Consider the following 18,527-nt stretch of genomic DNA (forward strand, 5'->3'; position numbering starts at 1 on the left):
CCACCCAGCAAGTCCTGGGTACTTATCTGAAGAAAATGAAAACACTAACTCAAAAAGACATATGCACCCCCATGTTCACTGCAGCATTATTTACAATAATCAAGATACAGAAACAACCTAAGTGCCTGACAGATAAATGGGTAAAGAAAATGGTGTGTAAATACACATACACAATGGAATACTATTCAGCCATAAAAATGAATGACATCTTGCCAAACACTATACCATCTCATTGATATGTGGAATCTAAAAAAACAAAAACAGGGGCGCCTGAGTGGCTCAGTCGGTTAAGCATCTGACTTCACCTCAGGTCATGATCTCACGTTCCGTGAGTTCAAGCCCTGCGTCGGGCTCTGGGCTGATGGCTCAGAGCCTGGAGCCTGCTTCTGGTTCTGTGTCTCCCTCTCTCTCTGCCCCTCCCCCATTCATGCTCTGTCTCTCTCTGTCTCAAAATAAATAAACGTTAAAAAAAATAAATAAATTTAAAAACATTAAGCAAAACAACAAACTCGTAGATACAAAAAAACATTGGTGGTTGCCAGTGGCAGGTGGGCAAAGTAGATGACAGGGTTAAGAGGTACAAACTTCCAGTTATAAAATCAGTAAGTCATGGGCATACATGGTGACTATGATTAATAATCACTATATTAATAATAATCATAATTAATACTATATTGCATATTTGAAAGTTGTTAAAAGAGTAGATCTTAAAAGTTTTCATCATAAAAAGAAAACATTTTGTAACTATGTATGGTGATGGATGTTAACTAGATGTATCGTAGTGATTATTTCACAATATACACAAATATTGGATCATTATGTTGTACACCTGAAACTAATATGCTATGTGTCAATTATACCTCGATAAAAAAAAGAAAGAAAATCTGAGGTCTATTAAAGGTATGTTCCAAATTTGATCGGCTTCCTATGGCCTTGTGAAGAAGAGTATTTGATACTGTGATTTCCTATGTACACAGAGGTGTGACTATGGTTTTGTGATCTTACTGTAACCCTTCACGTAGAAAGTTCAGTAGAGAAATGCTGATGTAACATTTGGTAATCTCTAGATCTCAGGGGGAAAAAAACAACTAAAGAATGAAAATGCTGGCCATCAATAACTCAAAAATAAAAAAAGAAGAAGAGACAGTGACAGGAGTTCAATTATTCTAGAGACAGTGATTAGTTTCAGATTTTTAGTTAAGTACAAATGTTGAATACAGTAACCCTAGAAGAACAGACTCTTTTAATAGAAGAAAAAAATAAATTAACTGACTGAATTACAAATTCATGTTACCTAACTTTAACTTGGCCCTTATTATGGCCTGACAATCCTTTCATCTGCTGTTTCTATCACATTTCTTTTTTTTTTTTTTTTTTTTAATTTTTTTTTTCAACGTTTATTTATTTTTGGGAAAGAGAGAGACAGTGCATGAACGGGGGAGGGGCAGAGAGAGAGGGAGACACAGAATCGGAAACAGGCTCCAGGCTCTGAGCCATCAGCCCAGAGCCCGACGCGGGGCTCGAACTCACGGACCGCGAGATCGTGACCTGGCTGAAGTCGGACGCTTAACCGACTGCGCCACCCAGGCGCCCCTGTAAAGCCTTTTTTATACACCTACTGTAGCTTTCTTAGATTTGTGAAGAGTTAGAAAATTGTGACTAAATGTGACTAACATGTTAATCTGTGCTCAAGTCTGAGAGCCTCTTACCCTTTTTCAGTTTCCGGACAGCCAACATACAATGACTAGGAGACAGATCCCATATTCTTAAGGTTTTATCATCACTGACAGTAGCACAGATGGGCAGATAGGGATGTGTAGCCAAACCCCACACCTCTCCTTCCATGTGTCCCTACAAAGAGAACATAGGTAAGATAAATTTAACCTAAATATATGTGTTTTTAAAAGAAAACTAAAGACAACACCTGATAATATACGATAGGATAATGAATAATGGATTAATCTAAAACTTTCTCTTTGGAATATACCTTAAAATACCTCAGTAACAACTTTATCTTCACAATTACACTACAATCAGTTACTATTTAAACTAGTTTAAAATCCTAAAATATTCACTGAGTGGGGAGAATAGGAACTGGTTGCCCTGGAATGTTAATAACTGCCACAGAGGAGGAAATTCCTGCATGTGAGAACAAGGAGTGCTGCAGACCTGCTCCCCAGTGAAACTGGTGAAATTAATAATAATAAAAAATTAAGGTCTCCGGAAATGGTTCCAAGGGAATATGACAAAGGACGAAACATTTACTCAAGAAAGTCTGCTAATATTTGGTAAGAACAATGAGAGTTTTGCAGTATTTGAACCAAGACCCACTCCTTTCCTCCCCATCTCCAACTCACTGACCTGAAAACTCCACACCAGACTGATGTAAACAACACAGGGTATGGGTGCTCTCTCTCCTTTCCCTACTCTAATGAGCTATCTTCCCAGAAGGGGCAGGTGACTGCATTTCTTATCCTGCCCTCAATGCCTGCTAAAAGCTGAAACCTTGATGAGTGCTGGACACAGGTGGGAACTCCCTTCTGCCATCCCTATTCTGAGATGGAGGTTCTACACTGGGGGTCATGCCACTAAGAATACTGGGGCTTCAGTTCAACCCAAGAAGACTTGAGGCTACTGCTCCCTACTACCCCTTCCACAAAATGGAGCACTCAGTTTCTAAAGCAAGGGACACTCAGAAAAGAGTCATCACTATCCAAACACTCAACTTCAGAGCCTTGGATCAGATAGTGTGCCTGGAAGAAAAAGCAAGCCATAAAATAGCTCCTAATGTCTTCTCAAAGGAAATGACTTCATTTGCTTCACAGTGTAGAAAAGTTCAAGTCTAAAGGTGCTCTCGAAAACAATGAAGGTTGTGATGAAAGGCAAATGGGAGCTGACTGGTACTCCTTAAACATACAGGCTACTCTGAAGACTAGTGAGTTTGCTCAACAGAACTAGGGCAATCTCAGAGACTGCTGGGAGGATACTGCTTCAAGTCAAAATCTCAAACATTAACCTACGAAAGGGGTGTCCCCTTTAAGGAGGCTGAGCAATTTGTGCTCTAGGGAAAGTGTTGAAAACAGTAGCAATTTAGTCAGCATCAGTCAGCAATTGAATGGAGTTCAGCGGCTGGGTGTAGTCAGGGAAAAAGACTATCAAAGAGGAGAGAAGACTTCCCAAATCATTTTATGGAGCCAAAATGGCCCTGATACCAAAATCAGACATCACTAGGAAACTATAGACCTTATATATATCCCATATATATATATATATATATATATATATATATATATATATGATATATATATATATCCCTTATATATAGTATGTGGATGCTAAAATCCTCAACTAAGTACTAACAAACTGATTCCAACATATACAAAAAGAATTCTACACCATAACTAAGTGGGGTTTATCTCAGGAATGCAAGGTTGGTTTAAAAGATGAAAACCAATTAATATAATACACCATATCAATAGAATAAAAAACAAAACCACATGATCTCTCAATAGACAAAGAAAAAGCCTTTGACAAATGCTTTTGACAAATGACACAATCTTTCATGATAAAAACTTGCATCAAACTAGGAACAGAAGTGTCATTCGTCAATCTGATAAAGGGCATCTATGAAAAATCCAGTTAATACTAAATGGTACAGATTGAATACTTCCTCTGTCTGTTCTACTTCTAATCTACACTGTACTGAAGATTCCAGCCAGGATATTTAGCCACGAAAAAGAAATAACAGGCATCCCAATTGGAAGGGGAACAGTAAAACTACATTTGCAATTCACATGATCTTATATATAAAAAATCCTAAAAATCCACTAAAAACCTATTAGAATAAATGAGGTCCATTATACTATGAGACTTGTATACTAAAAACTATAAACCTGTTGAAAAAAGTTAAAGATGATCTAACTGAATGGAAAGATCCCATGTTCATGGATACAATTTAATATTGTTAAGAGGTGCTATTCCTCAAACTGACCCATAGAATGCTGCTACAAACACTGCTGTACATGTTTTTTTTTTTTTTTTTCTTCTGTGTTCTTCTGAATGCCCGGTTATGTACATATATCTCCACACTTTTTTTTTTTAATTCCACTGTAGATAACATACAATGTTAGTTTCAGGTGTACAATATAGGGGTTCAATAGTTCCATATATTATTCAGTGCTCATCAAGATTAAGTGTGCTCTGAATCCCCATCACCTATTTCACCCATCCCTCACCCCCACCTTCTCTCTGGTAACCATCAGTTTGTTCTCTACAGTTAAGAGTCTGGTTTTTTGGTCTCTTTTTTTTCCCTTTGCTCATTTGTTTTGTTTCTTAAATTCCACACAAGTGAAATCAGATGGTATTTGTCTTTCTCTGACTGGTTTATTTTGCTTAGTATCATACTCTGTAGCTTTATCCATGTTGCCATCTTGCAAATGGCAAGATTTCATTCTTTTTATGGCTGAATAATATATTCAAAATAATATTCCATTTTATACACACACACACCCGTCTTTTTTATTCATTCAGCAGTTGATGGGACACTTGAGCTGCTTCCATAGTTTGGCTATTATAAATAATGTTGCAAAAAAGATAGGGTGCATGTATCCTTTCAAATAGTGTTTTTGTATTTTTGGGTAAATACCCTGTAGTGTGACTATTGGATCACAGGGTAGTCCTATTTTTCATTTTTTGAGGAAACTCCATGCTATTTTCCGGAGTGGCTGCACCAGTTTGCATTCCCAACAGTGCAGGAGTACCCTTTCTCTCCACGACCTTGTCAATACTTGTCATTTCTTGAGTTTTTGATTTTAGCCATTCTGACAAGTATGAGGTGATATCTCACTGTGGTTTTGATTTGCATTTCCCTGTATATCTCCACACTTTTTCCCCCCACACTTTTAATTATTATAAGTTTTATCTTATTTCCTGCATGGAGTTTCTCAAAAATTTCTGCACTCTTTTTGAGTATTGTTTCTTCTAGATGATTTTTTAAAAATCTTTCCAGAATTTTTGAAAAATATCATTTGGATTTGGTTTATGATCATACTGAATTCATAAGTTATTTAGATATTTTATGTCTTTAGTAAAACTTTATGGCTTTCTTAACACTGATCTTCCATAGTTTTAGCTATATTTATTCCTGGCTATTGTATAGTTTTCTTTGTGAGTACTATTTCTATGTCATATTTTTCTAATTGGTTATTGCTGATATATAGAAATACTATTGGCTTTTAGATGTTGATTTTGAATCTCACTTTACCAGACTCCTTAATTCTAGTAATTTTTCAGTTTATTCTCTTGAATATGCAAAGTATAGGGTTAAAATATCTGCAAATACTGACAGTGTTCTCCACTTATTTCCAACACTTAGACCTATATTGCTTTGTTTTTCTAGATTGGCTAAGACCTCACACACAATGCTAGACAATAATGGTGAGACCCGACATCCTTGTTTTGTTTCTGATGTTTAGGAGACAGCAGACATCTGAAATCTTAAGCTCTATAATAAATAGGAAAAATAACAGGATGTCATTTATCACTTCAAAATCTTTTCTTACAATTATAAAATTGTCTGTGTTTTTGAAAGTTCTGTCTGTGGATTCACCTGTAAAAGTGTACTTGTGTTAGTATTTTCCAAGAGATCATAAAAATGTTAAATACCATGACTCTACCATCTTTCTACTTCAGAGGAATATTATGTGGGGCACCTGGGTGGCTCAGTCAGTTGAGTGTCCAACTCTTGATTTCGGCTTAGGTCATTATCTCACAGTTTGTGACACTGAGCTCCTTGTTGGGCTCTGTGCTGACAGCGTGGAGCCTGCTTGGGATTCTCTCTATCCTGCCTTGCCCTACCCTCATTCGCTCTCTTTCTCTTAAATAAACTTAAAAAAAAATTTTTAAAGGAATATTATGTAACTGAAGTTAAAGAGTAAGACACCAAATTTTGACAGTAAATTTAATATAAAACGTTTTGTTTTATATGTATTATTTGTATATATTTGTATACAATATATACAAATATATATATTTGTACATATTTGTATATTTGTAAATATGTATATTTATTTGCTTACAAATTCTCCTTGGTACATCAGGATATTACATTAACATTAAAGCATGTGCAGTGCTCTCCTCTAAGTGTGCTCTTTGATGTTTTAACAAAAGTGAGGTGGGGGGAGTGGGGTTGGAGAAAAAAATAAGTCTGTAATAAGAAAGAACATAATTCTTTTTCAGAATAAAAGGCAAACTTAAAATTGGTCCTACCATATAGAGCTGGAGGACAATTTTTCATTAGGTAGATCCTACCTCACTTACTGTGTTTTAAAGTATTTATTGCTCTCCATACTTTTCAGAAAGATATAATATATATAGGAAATGTATACCTAAAAAATTAATACAGCATTCTTTTTTTTTTTTTAAAGGCAAAGCTGGTTTTTTTTTTAAGTTTTTTTTTTTATGTTTTATTTTTTGATAGAACACAAGGGGGGGGGGGCGCAGAGGAGAGAGAGAAGGAGACACAGAATCTGAAGCAGGCTCCAGGCTCTGAGCAGTCAGCACAGAACCTGACACGGTGCTTGAACCCACAGACCATGAGATCATGACCTGAGCTGAAGTCGGTCGCCCAACTGATGAAGCCACCCAGGCGCCCCAATACAGCATTCTTGATGAAAATGTTAAGGATCAGGTGATCCTGCTCTTTCGTTTTATATTTCTACCACACAAGTGTTGGTATTGCTATTATTTTTGTATTGTTTTATTATTTTAACATTTGTTTTATTAATATTTTCACTGACAAATATTTTCAGCAATAAAATTTTAGTGTACATTTTTAATTTTTTTTAATTAGAAACTTAAGGATGAAAATGAAGAGTTTCACAGAAAAACAACTACCTTAGATTCAACAAATGTACTTCAAAGAAATAAAATTGAACATGAAATAAATTGACTTGGTTAAATTAATTACAACTGTTTTTTCTTTTCATTGGTTTCTTGTTTTGTGATAAGAAATTACTTAAAATATTGGCAATTATTCCACAGATAATGTGCATGTTTATTTACTGATATCTACTCATCTAGCTATAATTAAATAAAAATTTTTGGTATATATTATGATATATTTCCCTAATTTAACGTTATTTTCACTATTGTTAACTTTTGGCTCTTACATATTAATCAACTGCATATAAATGGAAAAAAAGTATATTAATTTTTTTCAAATTACCTGGACCAGAAGTGTTATTGGGCCACTTTTATCCACTTCTAGTATTTCACCATTCTTTGTGCCAACTAAAATATGACCGTGTCCTAATGATATGGCACGTATAGATGGGTTATCTTCCAAGAGAAGACCTGAAATGTTAAGTGGAGATACTCTTCTAGGTATAAAGTCACTAGAATACAAGGATGTACATATTGCAGATGATGCTACTTTGACAATGAAAATCACGTTACAAGGTTGCCTTTTCCTGTATTTTAAGTATGCTAATAAATGCACTGCATTTTCCCAAACCACTCAATTTACTAATCTCAAAAGAACTACCTAGGAGTGCAGGGGTGGCTCAGTCAGTTAAGCGTCTGACTTGATTTCTGCTCACCTCATGGTGTAGTAGTGGTTCATGGGATCGGCCCCCCACAGTGGCTTGGTGCTGAGGGGGTGGAGCCCGTTTGGGATTCTCTCTTGCCCTCTCTCTCTGCCCCTCCCTTGCTACCGCTCTCTCTCTCTCAAAATAAATAAGTAAAAAAGTACCACCTATATACAATTATTATCCCAGCTCTCCTACTACTATTCCAATAACCGTTTCCTCTTATATTTGCCCCTCCTCATTCACATCCTTACTTTCTTAGAGCACCTACAATATTCCAGTCAGTACTTTTAATTCAATTCAAGATTGATGCTTTTCTGTCTACTATGTCCTAGGAAGGCTTCAGAGATATATTTGTAAACATAACAGGGCCAGCTCCTGCCCTCACAGAGCATATAATGCGGAAAACAGGCCCTGTGTGAGGAACATAGTGAAACAGGAGCATAACATAAGGGAATTTTAGTTTTTTTGAGGGGATGGAAGGGAGATGGGAGTGGAAGCAATCATCCTAGAAGAAATAATGTTTGAGATTTGAAAAATGAGTATATTGTCAGATAACTGGAAGGGGCAAGAGGGAAGAGAAGGGCAAATTCTAGGCAAAAGCTATAGCATATAGAAAGGCCTGGAGGTCACAGAGAATGTGGTGTAATGCCTTAATACATTGAGAGCAAGGGTAAAAGGAAGGGCCTGCAAGGATACACAGGCAAGGTCAACAAAACACGAACATGAAACAAAATGCCAAGCTTGAACACAAATTCCTGACTGATGGTAAATGTGATGCCCATGTGGGCAATTTTCTTTGAAAAATTAAAAATGATAAAATTATCACTAATAATCTTGCATTTGGCTAATACTTTACCATCTGTGTCACAGAAAATAGATTATGAAAGGACAGCAATGATTCTGGCACCCAGTTAAACAGCTTTTCCCATTGAATTCTGATGCCTATCTAGTAAAGATGGAAAAATATATTCCGTGTGCTCCACCTCAGTGGCCATGCATGTTAAGGAGCAATTAACCTTTTACTGCTCAAATTAAATTAAATCTCAAATCACCTTTAGATCCTGGTGCCAAAGCGGCTCTTTTTATAGCATAGGTCTTGAGACATCTTTCAAAGGAGTCATCCCAAAGAGCTACTACCCCATCTTTTCCTCCAGTTACAAATCCCTTTGAAAGTAAAAGCTTCAAGTTAATAAAGATCTAAATATTGAAAAAAGTAACTTTATGTTGCAAACCTCTAGAGGAAAGAACATTTACAGCTAAAAATTACAGCTTACAAATTAGCATAAGAATCTATTATGTTTTTTATACATCAACATGAAAACTACAAAAATATTTACAGTAACACTAAACATTCTACTTTTAGGACAGGACTTTAAGAGCAAGGTTTGTAATTTGGAACCATAAGGTAACTCTACCACTTTTAGCAAGATACATATATTCTCTTGGATGCTTCATAATCCCATCCTTCAAAAAGAGAGGATAAGAACAGTAGTTACCTCACAGGATATGGTGATAATAAAGCACTTAAGCCATTGTTGACACACAGGAAGAGATTAAGAAGTATTGAGTTAAAACTGTTTTTTAATAGCAGACCTATTTCACTCTGTGTTCAGAAGCTTGAAAGAGGAATAAAAGAAGGCAGAAAGGCTCTAGTTTACAGATTATTACTGGGTGGCTCAGCTCCGCAGAAAGGCAATACTCCTTTACTTGTGAAAATGCTCTACAATCCATGATCAAATTATGTTTAATGTAAAAATATCTTCAGGATACTTACTTTTTCCAGTGCATGCATACTAAACACTGGCCCATCATGTGCTTTAACTGTTTTTACAAGAAAGACATCTCTCCAGATACACACGTCTCCTGTGGATGTTCCAGAAAAAGCCATCTCTTCAGTCCATCCATATACTGCACACATCATCGTGTCATTTTTCCCCAGTGTGCCCACGTAGCCTTTTCTTCCAATCAATCCTCCCCCTGGTTCATAAAAAAATATCACAGAAGTACCACTTTTAAAATGTATAAAATGATAAAATTTCTTTCCTACTGTAAATGTTTAAATAGAGACTTAAAAAGAAAAATATAAGTCTCTCAATCAGCAACTTGCCTGGCTGAGACAGCCACACCCACAGCACCTTTTAGGCCATAGTTTTTTGGATAAAAACATATATGCTAAGTTGGCTTTAATCAGTCCTTAGCACTTTTGGTTGGTTTTCGAAATTTTTTATTATGACATATTTAAGAAAACAAGAGAGTACCAAAAAACCTCAATACAATGGATGTATGTATATCCCCTAACAACCTACATAAAATTGTAAAAACAACAAAAACATGATGCCAATCCCATCTCCCTTTTTCACCCCTTACTATTGTGAAAGTGATGTTGACTATTCTCATGCATTCCTTTAAATTGAGTGGTTTGGGAAAATGCAGTACATTTATAAGCATACTTAAAATACAGGAAAAAGCAACCTTGTAATGTTTATTTTTACTACTTATTTGTAAATTCTTAGGCAATGTTAGATTATCCATGTTTTAAGATTTTCTATAATACCATCCTGTATGTACCGTGAACAACAGTGGTTTGTCCTGAACAACAGTGGTTTGACCTGCGTACAAGTCTATTTTTACACAATACTTTTCAATACAGTCCAATAAATGGATTTTCTCTTATGATTTTCTTTCTTTACAATGTTTATTAAAAAATTTTTTTTAATGTTTGTTTATTTTTGAGAGAGAGACAGACAGACAGAACATGAGAAGGGGAGGGGCAGAGAGTGAGGGAGACACAGAATCCGAAACGGGCTCTAGGACCTGAGCTGTCAGCACAGAGCCCGACACGGGGCTTGAACTCACAAACCACAAGATCATGACCTGAGCCTAAGTTGGATGCTTTAACTGATTCAGTCACCCGGGCACCCCAAAACGTTTACTTTTGAGAGTGAGAGTGTATGTGCACACATTTGGGGTAGGGGCAGAGAGAGAAGGAGAGAGAATCCAAAGCAGGCTCAGCACAGAGCCTGACATGGGGCTCGATGTCATGCACTGAGAGATCATGACCTGAGCCAAAATCAAGAGTCAGATACTTAACCAACTGAGCCACCCAGGGGCATGCGTTATGATTTTCTTAACATTTTCTTTGCTCCAATTCACTTTGTTGTAAAATTATACTACATAATATACTTCATAAAATATGTGTTAATTGATGGTTTATGTCACTGGTAAAGCTTTGGGTCAATAGTAGGCTATTAGAAGTATTTGGGGAGTCAAATATTATATGCAGGGTCAGCACCCTAACCTCCCATGCTATTCAAGGGTCAACTATATTCCTTGCTTTTATCACCAACAATCTGTACTGGAGTTTTATATATGTTGATTTGTACATCTAGGAAATGCATTTTTGTAACCCTGTAAGCATTCCATTATATGAACATAACCGTCCATCCATTTTCCTATTAATGGGCACTTGAGTTGCTTCCAAGCCTTTGCTATTGAAAACAACACTGCTTTAAACATTCTTGTAAAGGCCTCTTCTATGCAAGTACAAGAGATTCTCTAGGAATGCCCAGGAATGACCACAGGGTATTCACAAAAGGGAAAGCATATAAATGAGAGGTATCATCTGTTGCCAAACTATTTTACAAAGTTGAGGCACTAATTTACACTCCCATTAATAGTGAAAGGAGTACTTGTTGCTTCCCACCTTTCAGGAATATTTGGTATTGTTAGACTGGGGGATATGAAATACCAACCTAATTTTACTATGGTTTTAATGTGCATTTCTCTGATTATTTTTTTATATTTTCCTATTTTTATTGGCCATGCATTACCTATTGATATCTTTTGCCCAATTTTTTTCCCAACTGAACTTATTCATTCCTTCAGGAAATATATATGCCAGGCACTATTCAAGGCACTGGGGGTAAAGTTATGAACAAAAGAGACAACAAAACTCCCTGTTCTCATGGAGTTTCCTGGTGAGACAGTCAATAAATATAACAAATAAGCAAAATGTGCAGTATGTTAACTGATGATGATGGGTGCTATGTAGAAAATGTGAGCATAAACGGGAGATAAGAAATGGGAGAGGCCCGTTTTAAGTAGGGTGGTTAACAAAGGCCTCACTGGGAAGGTAGAAGTTAAATGAAGGAGGTAGCAAGAGCAAGCCATGCAAGAAGAGGGTTTAAGGCAGAGGGATCACCAAGGGCCCAATGCAGGAATGTGACAAGAACCTTCAAGGAACAGCTATAGAGGTCAGTATGGTGTCGCAAAGAAAATAAGGGAGGAAGTAATGGGAGATGGGGTCATAGAGGTCAAAGGCAGCATTACAGGCCATTGTAAGGATTTACATTTTACTCTACATGAGATGGGAAATGGTTAGTGGAATGAAATCTGGCATATCATGTATTAATAGGTTCATTCTGATTTCTGGGTTGAGAGTAAATCAGAGAACAGCAAGGAAGAAAGGAGTCAGAGGTCTATTTCAATCATCTGGGCAAATGATAAAGGTGGCATGGACCAGGGTGGTTGGATGGAAGATGATGAAAAGTGGTCATATTCCATATGGGGTGCCTGGGTGGCTCAGTCAGTTAACTGTCCGACCTCGACTCAGGTCACGATCCCACGATTCAAGAGTTTGAGCCCCTCATCCGGCTCTGTGCTGACAGCTCGGATCCTGGAGCCTGGAGATTCTGTGTCTCCCTCTCTCTCTCTCTGCCCTTCCCCCTGGCCCATGCTCGGTCTCTCTCTCTCTCTCTCAAAAATAAATAAACATTAAAAACAATTTTTAAAGATAATAAATAAAAAATAATTTTTTAAAAAGTGGGCATATTCCAAATGTATTCAGAAGACTGACTTTTCTTAACACGGCAGTCAGAGTTGTTAGAACTTGTAAGAATAACTAAGTGGACTCATGAGGGGGAAAAACAGGTCAGAATTCCCTCAAGGGAAAGAAGAAGATAAATTGCAAAGTAAACATTTAAACAATGGTCTAAAGGTGTTAAAGTACATAGATAAGAAGAGAAATTGATTAGCAACTCAAGGGTCGAGTTGAAGAAAGGTTTTTGTTTGGTTTTATTTATTTAAGGTAGAAAAATAACCCCACATTTGTATGCCGAAGAGAAAGAGAAAGAGGGAAAAGTGAGGATGCAGGAGAGAAAGGGAAGAAGGGCTGCAGTGATGTCCTTGAGTGGGCGAGAAGAGAAAGGATCTAGTATACAAGGGAAGGGACTGGCTTTCAGGAGAGCACAGACTGTCATCTGGAGCAGGAGAGGCAAACTACAGGCTGTGGGCGAAACCCTGTCACCACCTGTTTTTGTACAGAGCCCACTGGAACAGGTTAGCACTGGGAGCTACACAGGCCATGCTTATTTCCTTCTCTGCTCCCAGAAACTGTCTCCCCAACTTTTGGCTGCCAACTAGTAGTTTCCCAAGGTCTAAGCTTGTTACCATTGACAAGTTGAGGACTCTGCTAATGGCAACCGCTGAGCACGTAGCAGTGGAATTCCGTCTAGGAGCTGCCTCAACTCTGGCTAGCTCCTCAAGGTGAGAAGGTAGGGCTCTCCAGAAGGAGAACACACTAGGACCTATGTGTCACTGGGGAGGAGTAAGACTGACCATGGTTCCCCCAGCCCAAACTGCCAGGCCCTTTCACTACAGCAAGTTGATCTTGGAGAGAATATCTCCAGTTAATGGCAACTGGGTATAAAACAGGGTAGGAGTTTTCACTCTTGTTCTGTTAAGTACTTATATAATATTCTTGATTTTGTCCCTGGGCCTAGAAAGCCTAAAATATTTGCTATTTCTCCATTTACAGAAATAGTCTGCCACTCCTGGTTTAGATAATAATCAACTGGGTTTTCTGACAGGCACAGCATAACATATTCCTATTGTACCAGGTCATCATTGCACTCAAAAAACTCTTGGTGGCTCCCTGCCCCTACCAACCATGAAACAGAGCTCAAATTCCTTCGAGGACAGATTAATAATTCATAAGTTGAAATTCTCAAAGCCTAGATCTGAGACAGGAGGTCAGAGCTCCCTTTTAGACTCAGGCCTACGCCACGACTACTTAATTTACATAAAGCTATGCATTTAGAGGATTAGCACTTACTCCAATGAATAAAGTGGTTACTTATTTCTCACTTGGCTAGTGAACTCCATGGATCAGAACCCCAAAAGTGAGGAAGGCTGGAAGGCACATCAAAGTTTTAACATTTACCCATATGGTTCAGTTTCAGGTCTACTATATGACTAATGAAACTTAAGGAAAAAGGTATTCAATTGTAAATCTCTTCATTCCAAAACTATTTACTTTAAGTCTCTTTTTTTTTTTATTTTTTTTTTAATGTTTATTTATTTCTGAGACAGAGACAGAGCATGAGTGGGGAAGGGGCAAAGAAAGGGGACACAGAATCTGAAGCAGGCTCCAGGCTCTGAGCTATCAGCACAGAGCCCGACGCAGGGCTCGAACTCACAGACTGCGAGATCATGACCTGAGCCAAAGCCAGATGCTCAACCGACTGAGCCACCCAGGCGCCCCTTTAAGTCTCTTATTTCAAAGAAATTTACAAAGGTTTTTGGTTTTTTCCAAGACAGAAATAATAAGTACTACTTGTTTGGTATTTGCAATTCCAAATAAATAAGATACTCTAAAATTTTGTTTAAATATATAGGAATAAGGGGCGCCTGGGTGGCGCAGTCGGTTAAGCGTCCGACTTCAACCAGGTCACGATCTCACGGTCCGTGAGTTCGAGCCCCGCGTCGGGCTCTGGGCTGATGGCTCAGAGCCTGGAGCCTGTTTCCGATTCTGTGTCTCCCTCTCTCTCTGCCCCTCGCCCGTTCATGCTCTGTCTCTCTCTGTCCCAAAAATAAATAAACGTTGAAAAAAAAATTATTAAATATATAGGAATGAAAATGTGAAAATACTTCTTTTTACTATGTAAATGTATATACACTATGATCTGATGAGTTTCTGATAAAGTAGAAAATCCAAGTCTGAAAACCAATTCACGTTCTATGTAGTTTACAATTTGTTTTTTTAAAAAATTTTTTTTTCAACGTTTATTTATTTTTGGGACAGAGAGAGACAGAGCATGAACGGGGGAGGGGCAGAGAGAGAGGGAGACACAGAATCGGAAACAGGCTCCAGGCTCTGAGCCATCAGCCCAGAGCCTGACGCGGGGCTCGAACTACCGGACCGCGAGATCGTGACCTGGCTGAAGTCGGACGCTTAACCGACTGCGCCACCCAGGCGCCCCTGTAGTTTACAATTTGAAAGTAACCTGAACTTGGGAAATGTCCTCACTAAGACTGTTCTTTTCTTAGATAGGTTTTATTTCTATTATTCATGTATTTTATCTGTAAGGTTTAAGTGGGCTGAGACTTAGATATCAAACTGGTGGAATTTATAAGTATACTACTTATACTACTAGTTTATTTAGAAAGGAGACATTTTTTATTTTAAAATGCAAACTTATTTCACAGCTGCTAATCTACAGTTACAAATGACTCAAGCAATACGATTTTCTGCTTCTGTATCATTTTATAGGATATAAAGAATTTTTACAAAATTTTTCATTTTCAGTTTATACTAAAAAATATGTGTTTAGCAGAAGAAAGGAGTTTGGACATCACTTGATTCATCTCATAAGTTAAACCCTTTTGAAAATATGAATACTACATCAATGTAGTCAATAAATACAATAAAAACAATCTTCTATTTGTTTATAATATATCAAGACAATTGTGAATCACTTAAAAAAACATTTTGGATAATTTTAGATTTTCATAAAAGATTCAAGGGTAACAGAATTCTTGAGTTTAACATCTTACATACTATAGACTATTTGTCAAAACTAAGAAACCAACATGTTTAATGCATTTCTATTAACTAAACTCCAGACCTCATTCAGATTTCACCTGTTTATCCACTAATATCTCCTTTCTGTTCCAGGGTCCAATCTCAGATACTGCATTGTACTTAGCTAAATCACTTTTAAAAGTAATAATTTCTTGGGGCGCCTGGGTGGCGCAGTCAGTTAAGCATCTGACTTCAGCCAGGTCACGATCTCGCGGTCCATGAGTTCGAGCCCCACGTCGGGCTCTGGGCTGATGGCTCAGAGCCTGGAGCCTGTTTCCGATTCTGTGTCTCCCTCTCTCTCTGCCCCTCCCCCGTTCATGCTCTGTCTCTCTGTCCCCAAAAAAAAAAAAAAAAAGTTGGAAAAAAAAAAGTAATAATTTCTTGTTTCAAAGGAGTAAAAAGAAGAACTTCCTTACCTGCTCTACGCCAAAACTTCACATGTTTAATTCCAGCTGTAATTAACTTATCAGGCACGTAGGGGTTCATCTTTACAACAAAAATCTTATCTTTACTTCCTCTGAAAAAAAAAACAAACAATGTTTTAACTCTGAAGATAAATCTTTCCTATAATAATCTTTTGCCTAATCCATACCCTACCTTGATTACTCCATTACTGAACCTTTGACCCACTTATCTCTCAGGTTTGGGCTATATAATCATGAATTTGCACATTTGCTGTTCTGTCATAATTTTAATTTCTTAACTCTTCTCAATGGAATTTTAAGAGATAGGAACAGTGTGAAGAGAACTTTTGAATAGCACTTACTATAGTACTGTGCATAGGGAACTGTGGCATGAATCAGTTAAAGAAAAAACTTTTATAATACTTTGTTATAGTTTAACATAGCCATTCCAAACACAAAGTTCCTCTTAAACTATTTTTTATTTGACCATTATCTATGTGCTGGAAGAAGCATTTAACTGTATTTTTAAAGTGCTTTAATGTCTCATTTTAAGGAGTAAGACATTAAAAAAATAATCTCTGACACTGTTGACTATTTCCTCCTTTAAAGCAATTGTTAATATTTTTTATTATAAAATACACACTCATAGTAGAAAATTTAGAAAATGGAAAATGTAACAGAAAATAAAAATAATCTCTAGCTTCTTTATGATATAGATGTGTATGTTTCATCCTTCAAATATATGCTATGAGCATTTCCAATGGCTATATAATAGTTTATCATACAACAGAATTCACTCTACCTATAAATGCAGAGTTTTAGATAATAGCTACTTCCAATGTCTTACTACAGTTACAGTAAAAGTAGGTACACAAGGGATAAACCTACAAATGAATCCTTAATTTGTCTTTTTACCATGATTATACTATTTATTCAATGGTAAGAAAGATGGTAGCAATTAAAAAAAGGTTACGTTTGATTTCAAAACTGTTTTAATTAAAAAAAATTTTAAGTGATTTCAGTACTTTGCCAATGTGATATCAAGTTTTTCCCCCACCTTGCTACTGAAAGTTTCTCTCCTTTCTTCCAGTCCCACAGCACAATAGTGTGGCTATCATCTATTCCAACTGAAGCCAAACGTTTCCCATCCGCTATAAAAATGAATCAGAGAGACACTGGCCATTAACATTCAGAAGATAAAAAACATTCAGTACATGTTCTGAAACCACAGTACTATATTTAAGGTTTTATAAAATGATGTTAAATGTTAGGCATGCATATATATAGCTATAAAATAACCAGAATTTGTAAGCAAGGAAAGAGTAATTTCTCAATGCATCTAAACATTGTTATTTTTCTCTGGCCTCATTTCCAGGTTAGGATGGGGAGGAGGTAGATAAGTGGAAAAAAGAGATTTTAAATGAAAAGAAAAAATTAAGAAAGAAGGAAAGATTTACTTCAATTAAATTTACTGTAAGAACTCTATTGTGATATAACAACTCCTAGGGATTATGAAAATTAACTGAATGAAAAAGATGCAGGTTACAACCTCGTACTGTCATTAATATGACCGTTTGTAGTGAAGGTCAATTATATTAGTTGTTACTATTATCAAACAAGTAATGAATGTATTACACAAATGACTGAACTAAGTCAGTCATGCTGACAGGTGTGCACATGTTTATAGGCTGCAAAGGCCCAAACTACAATTAAACATTTACCACCCTGCCACTTTTTGCAAACCTCAATTAGTTCGTTATCACTACCTGTGAAATTTCTCTTGCTGACTCCCTTGTTTGCCATTAATCTTCTTGTTTCTTGACATTCAGCATGTCCCTAAAGGCATATTTACACTTCCCCCCAATAATTCACTCTCATTTCAGTTGGAGCAGCAGAAGGCACAAATTTGCCGTTTCTTGAAATAAAATCCTCTATTAATGGCATTTCTCCCCTCTCCCCAATCCACATCCTAGCTTTCATTATAGATCTACATGCAGTTGTTAAAGTGTAAAATATAAAGCAAAGAGCTAAAATCGTCTCAAATTATTCTTATAAGATAGCCTGGAATTATCACTTTGTAGAAATGCTAGAAAACAAGTATCTCAGTATTCACCTCTTTCTTTCTTAGCTTTCACCCTAAACATTTTCAGTTTACTCTGTGGCTAAAAAATATTAAGTGAGACTGGGGTTTTCCCAAAGCAAGAGGTACATAGAGTGAGCAGTAATTCAGATGGTTTTAGATGTTATACAAACATTTTCTGTTTTAACAGAAACATATTTATATTAATGGGTATTAAAAATAACACTCGTTAAATTATAAGCTAGCCCACAAACCCACACTCTCTGCCCTGACTGGTTAGGACAATAATATGTACATTTGAAAACAACTGTGTAGGGGCGCCTGGGTGGCTCAGTCGGTTAAGCGTCCGACTTTGGCTCAGGTCATGATCTCGCGGTTCATGGGTTCGAGCCCTGCTGACAGCTCGGATCCTGGAGCCTGCTTCAGATTCTGTCTCTCCCTCTCTCTCTCTGCCCATTCCTGCTTGTGCTGTCTCTCAAAAATACATAAATGTTAAAACAACTGTGTAGGTCATAGCTACATGACAAGTTTAAGCAACACTGATTTCAACTATAATGCTATATATCACCTCTGCATTTTAACCATTCTTACTG

At 36.9% G+C, this 18,527-nt stretch overlaps 1 protein-coding gene across 12 annotated transcripts in view; it reads right to left on the reverse strand.

Annotated features, from left to right (window-relative positions):
• EML5 (EMAP like 5) overlaps window positions 1-18,527 on the reverse strand; it is a 181,420-nt gene that overhangs the window by 75,546 nt on the left and 87,347 nt on the right. For all 12 annotated transcript variants that reach the window (XM_040477952.1, XM_040477951.1, XM_040477950.1 and 9 more), the window contains 6 exons: window positions 16,912-17,005; window positions 15,867-15,967; window positions 9,364-9,566; window positions 8,642-8,753; window positions 7,226-7,353; window positions 1,710-1,851 (listed from right to left, as the gene is read on the reverse strand). In XM_040477952.1, coding sequence (XP_040333886.1) covers window positions 1,710-1,851; window positions 7,226-7,353; window positions 8,642-8,753; window positions 9,364-9,566; window positions 15,867-15,967; window positions 16,912-17,005 — 780 coding nt within the window. The remainder of the gene's footprint in view (window positions 1-1,709; window positions 1,852-7,225; window positions 7,354-8,641; window positions 8,754-9,363; window positions 9,567-15,866; window positions 15,968-16,911; window positions 17,006-18,527) is intronic.

This window comes from Herpailurus yagouaroundi, unplaced genomic scaffold (assembly GCF_014898765.1).
Source record: "Herpailurus yagouaroundi ecotype Mexico unplaced genomic scaffold, PumYag 141, whole genome shotgun sequence".
NCBI lineage: Eukaryota > Metazoa > Chordata > Mammalia > Carnivora > Felidae > Herpailurus > Herpailurus yagouaroundi.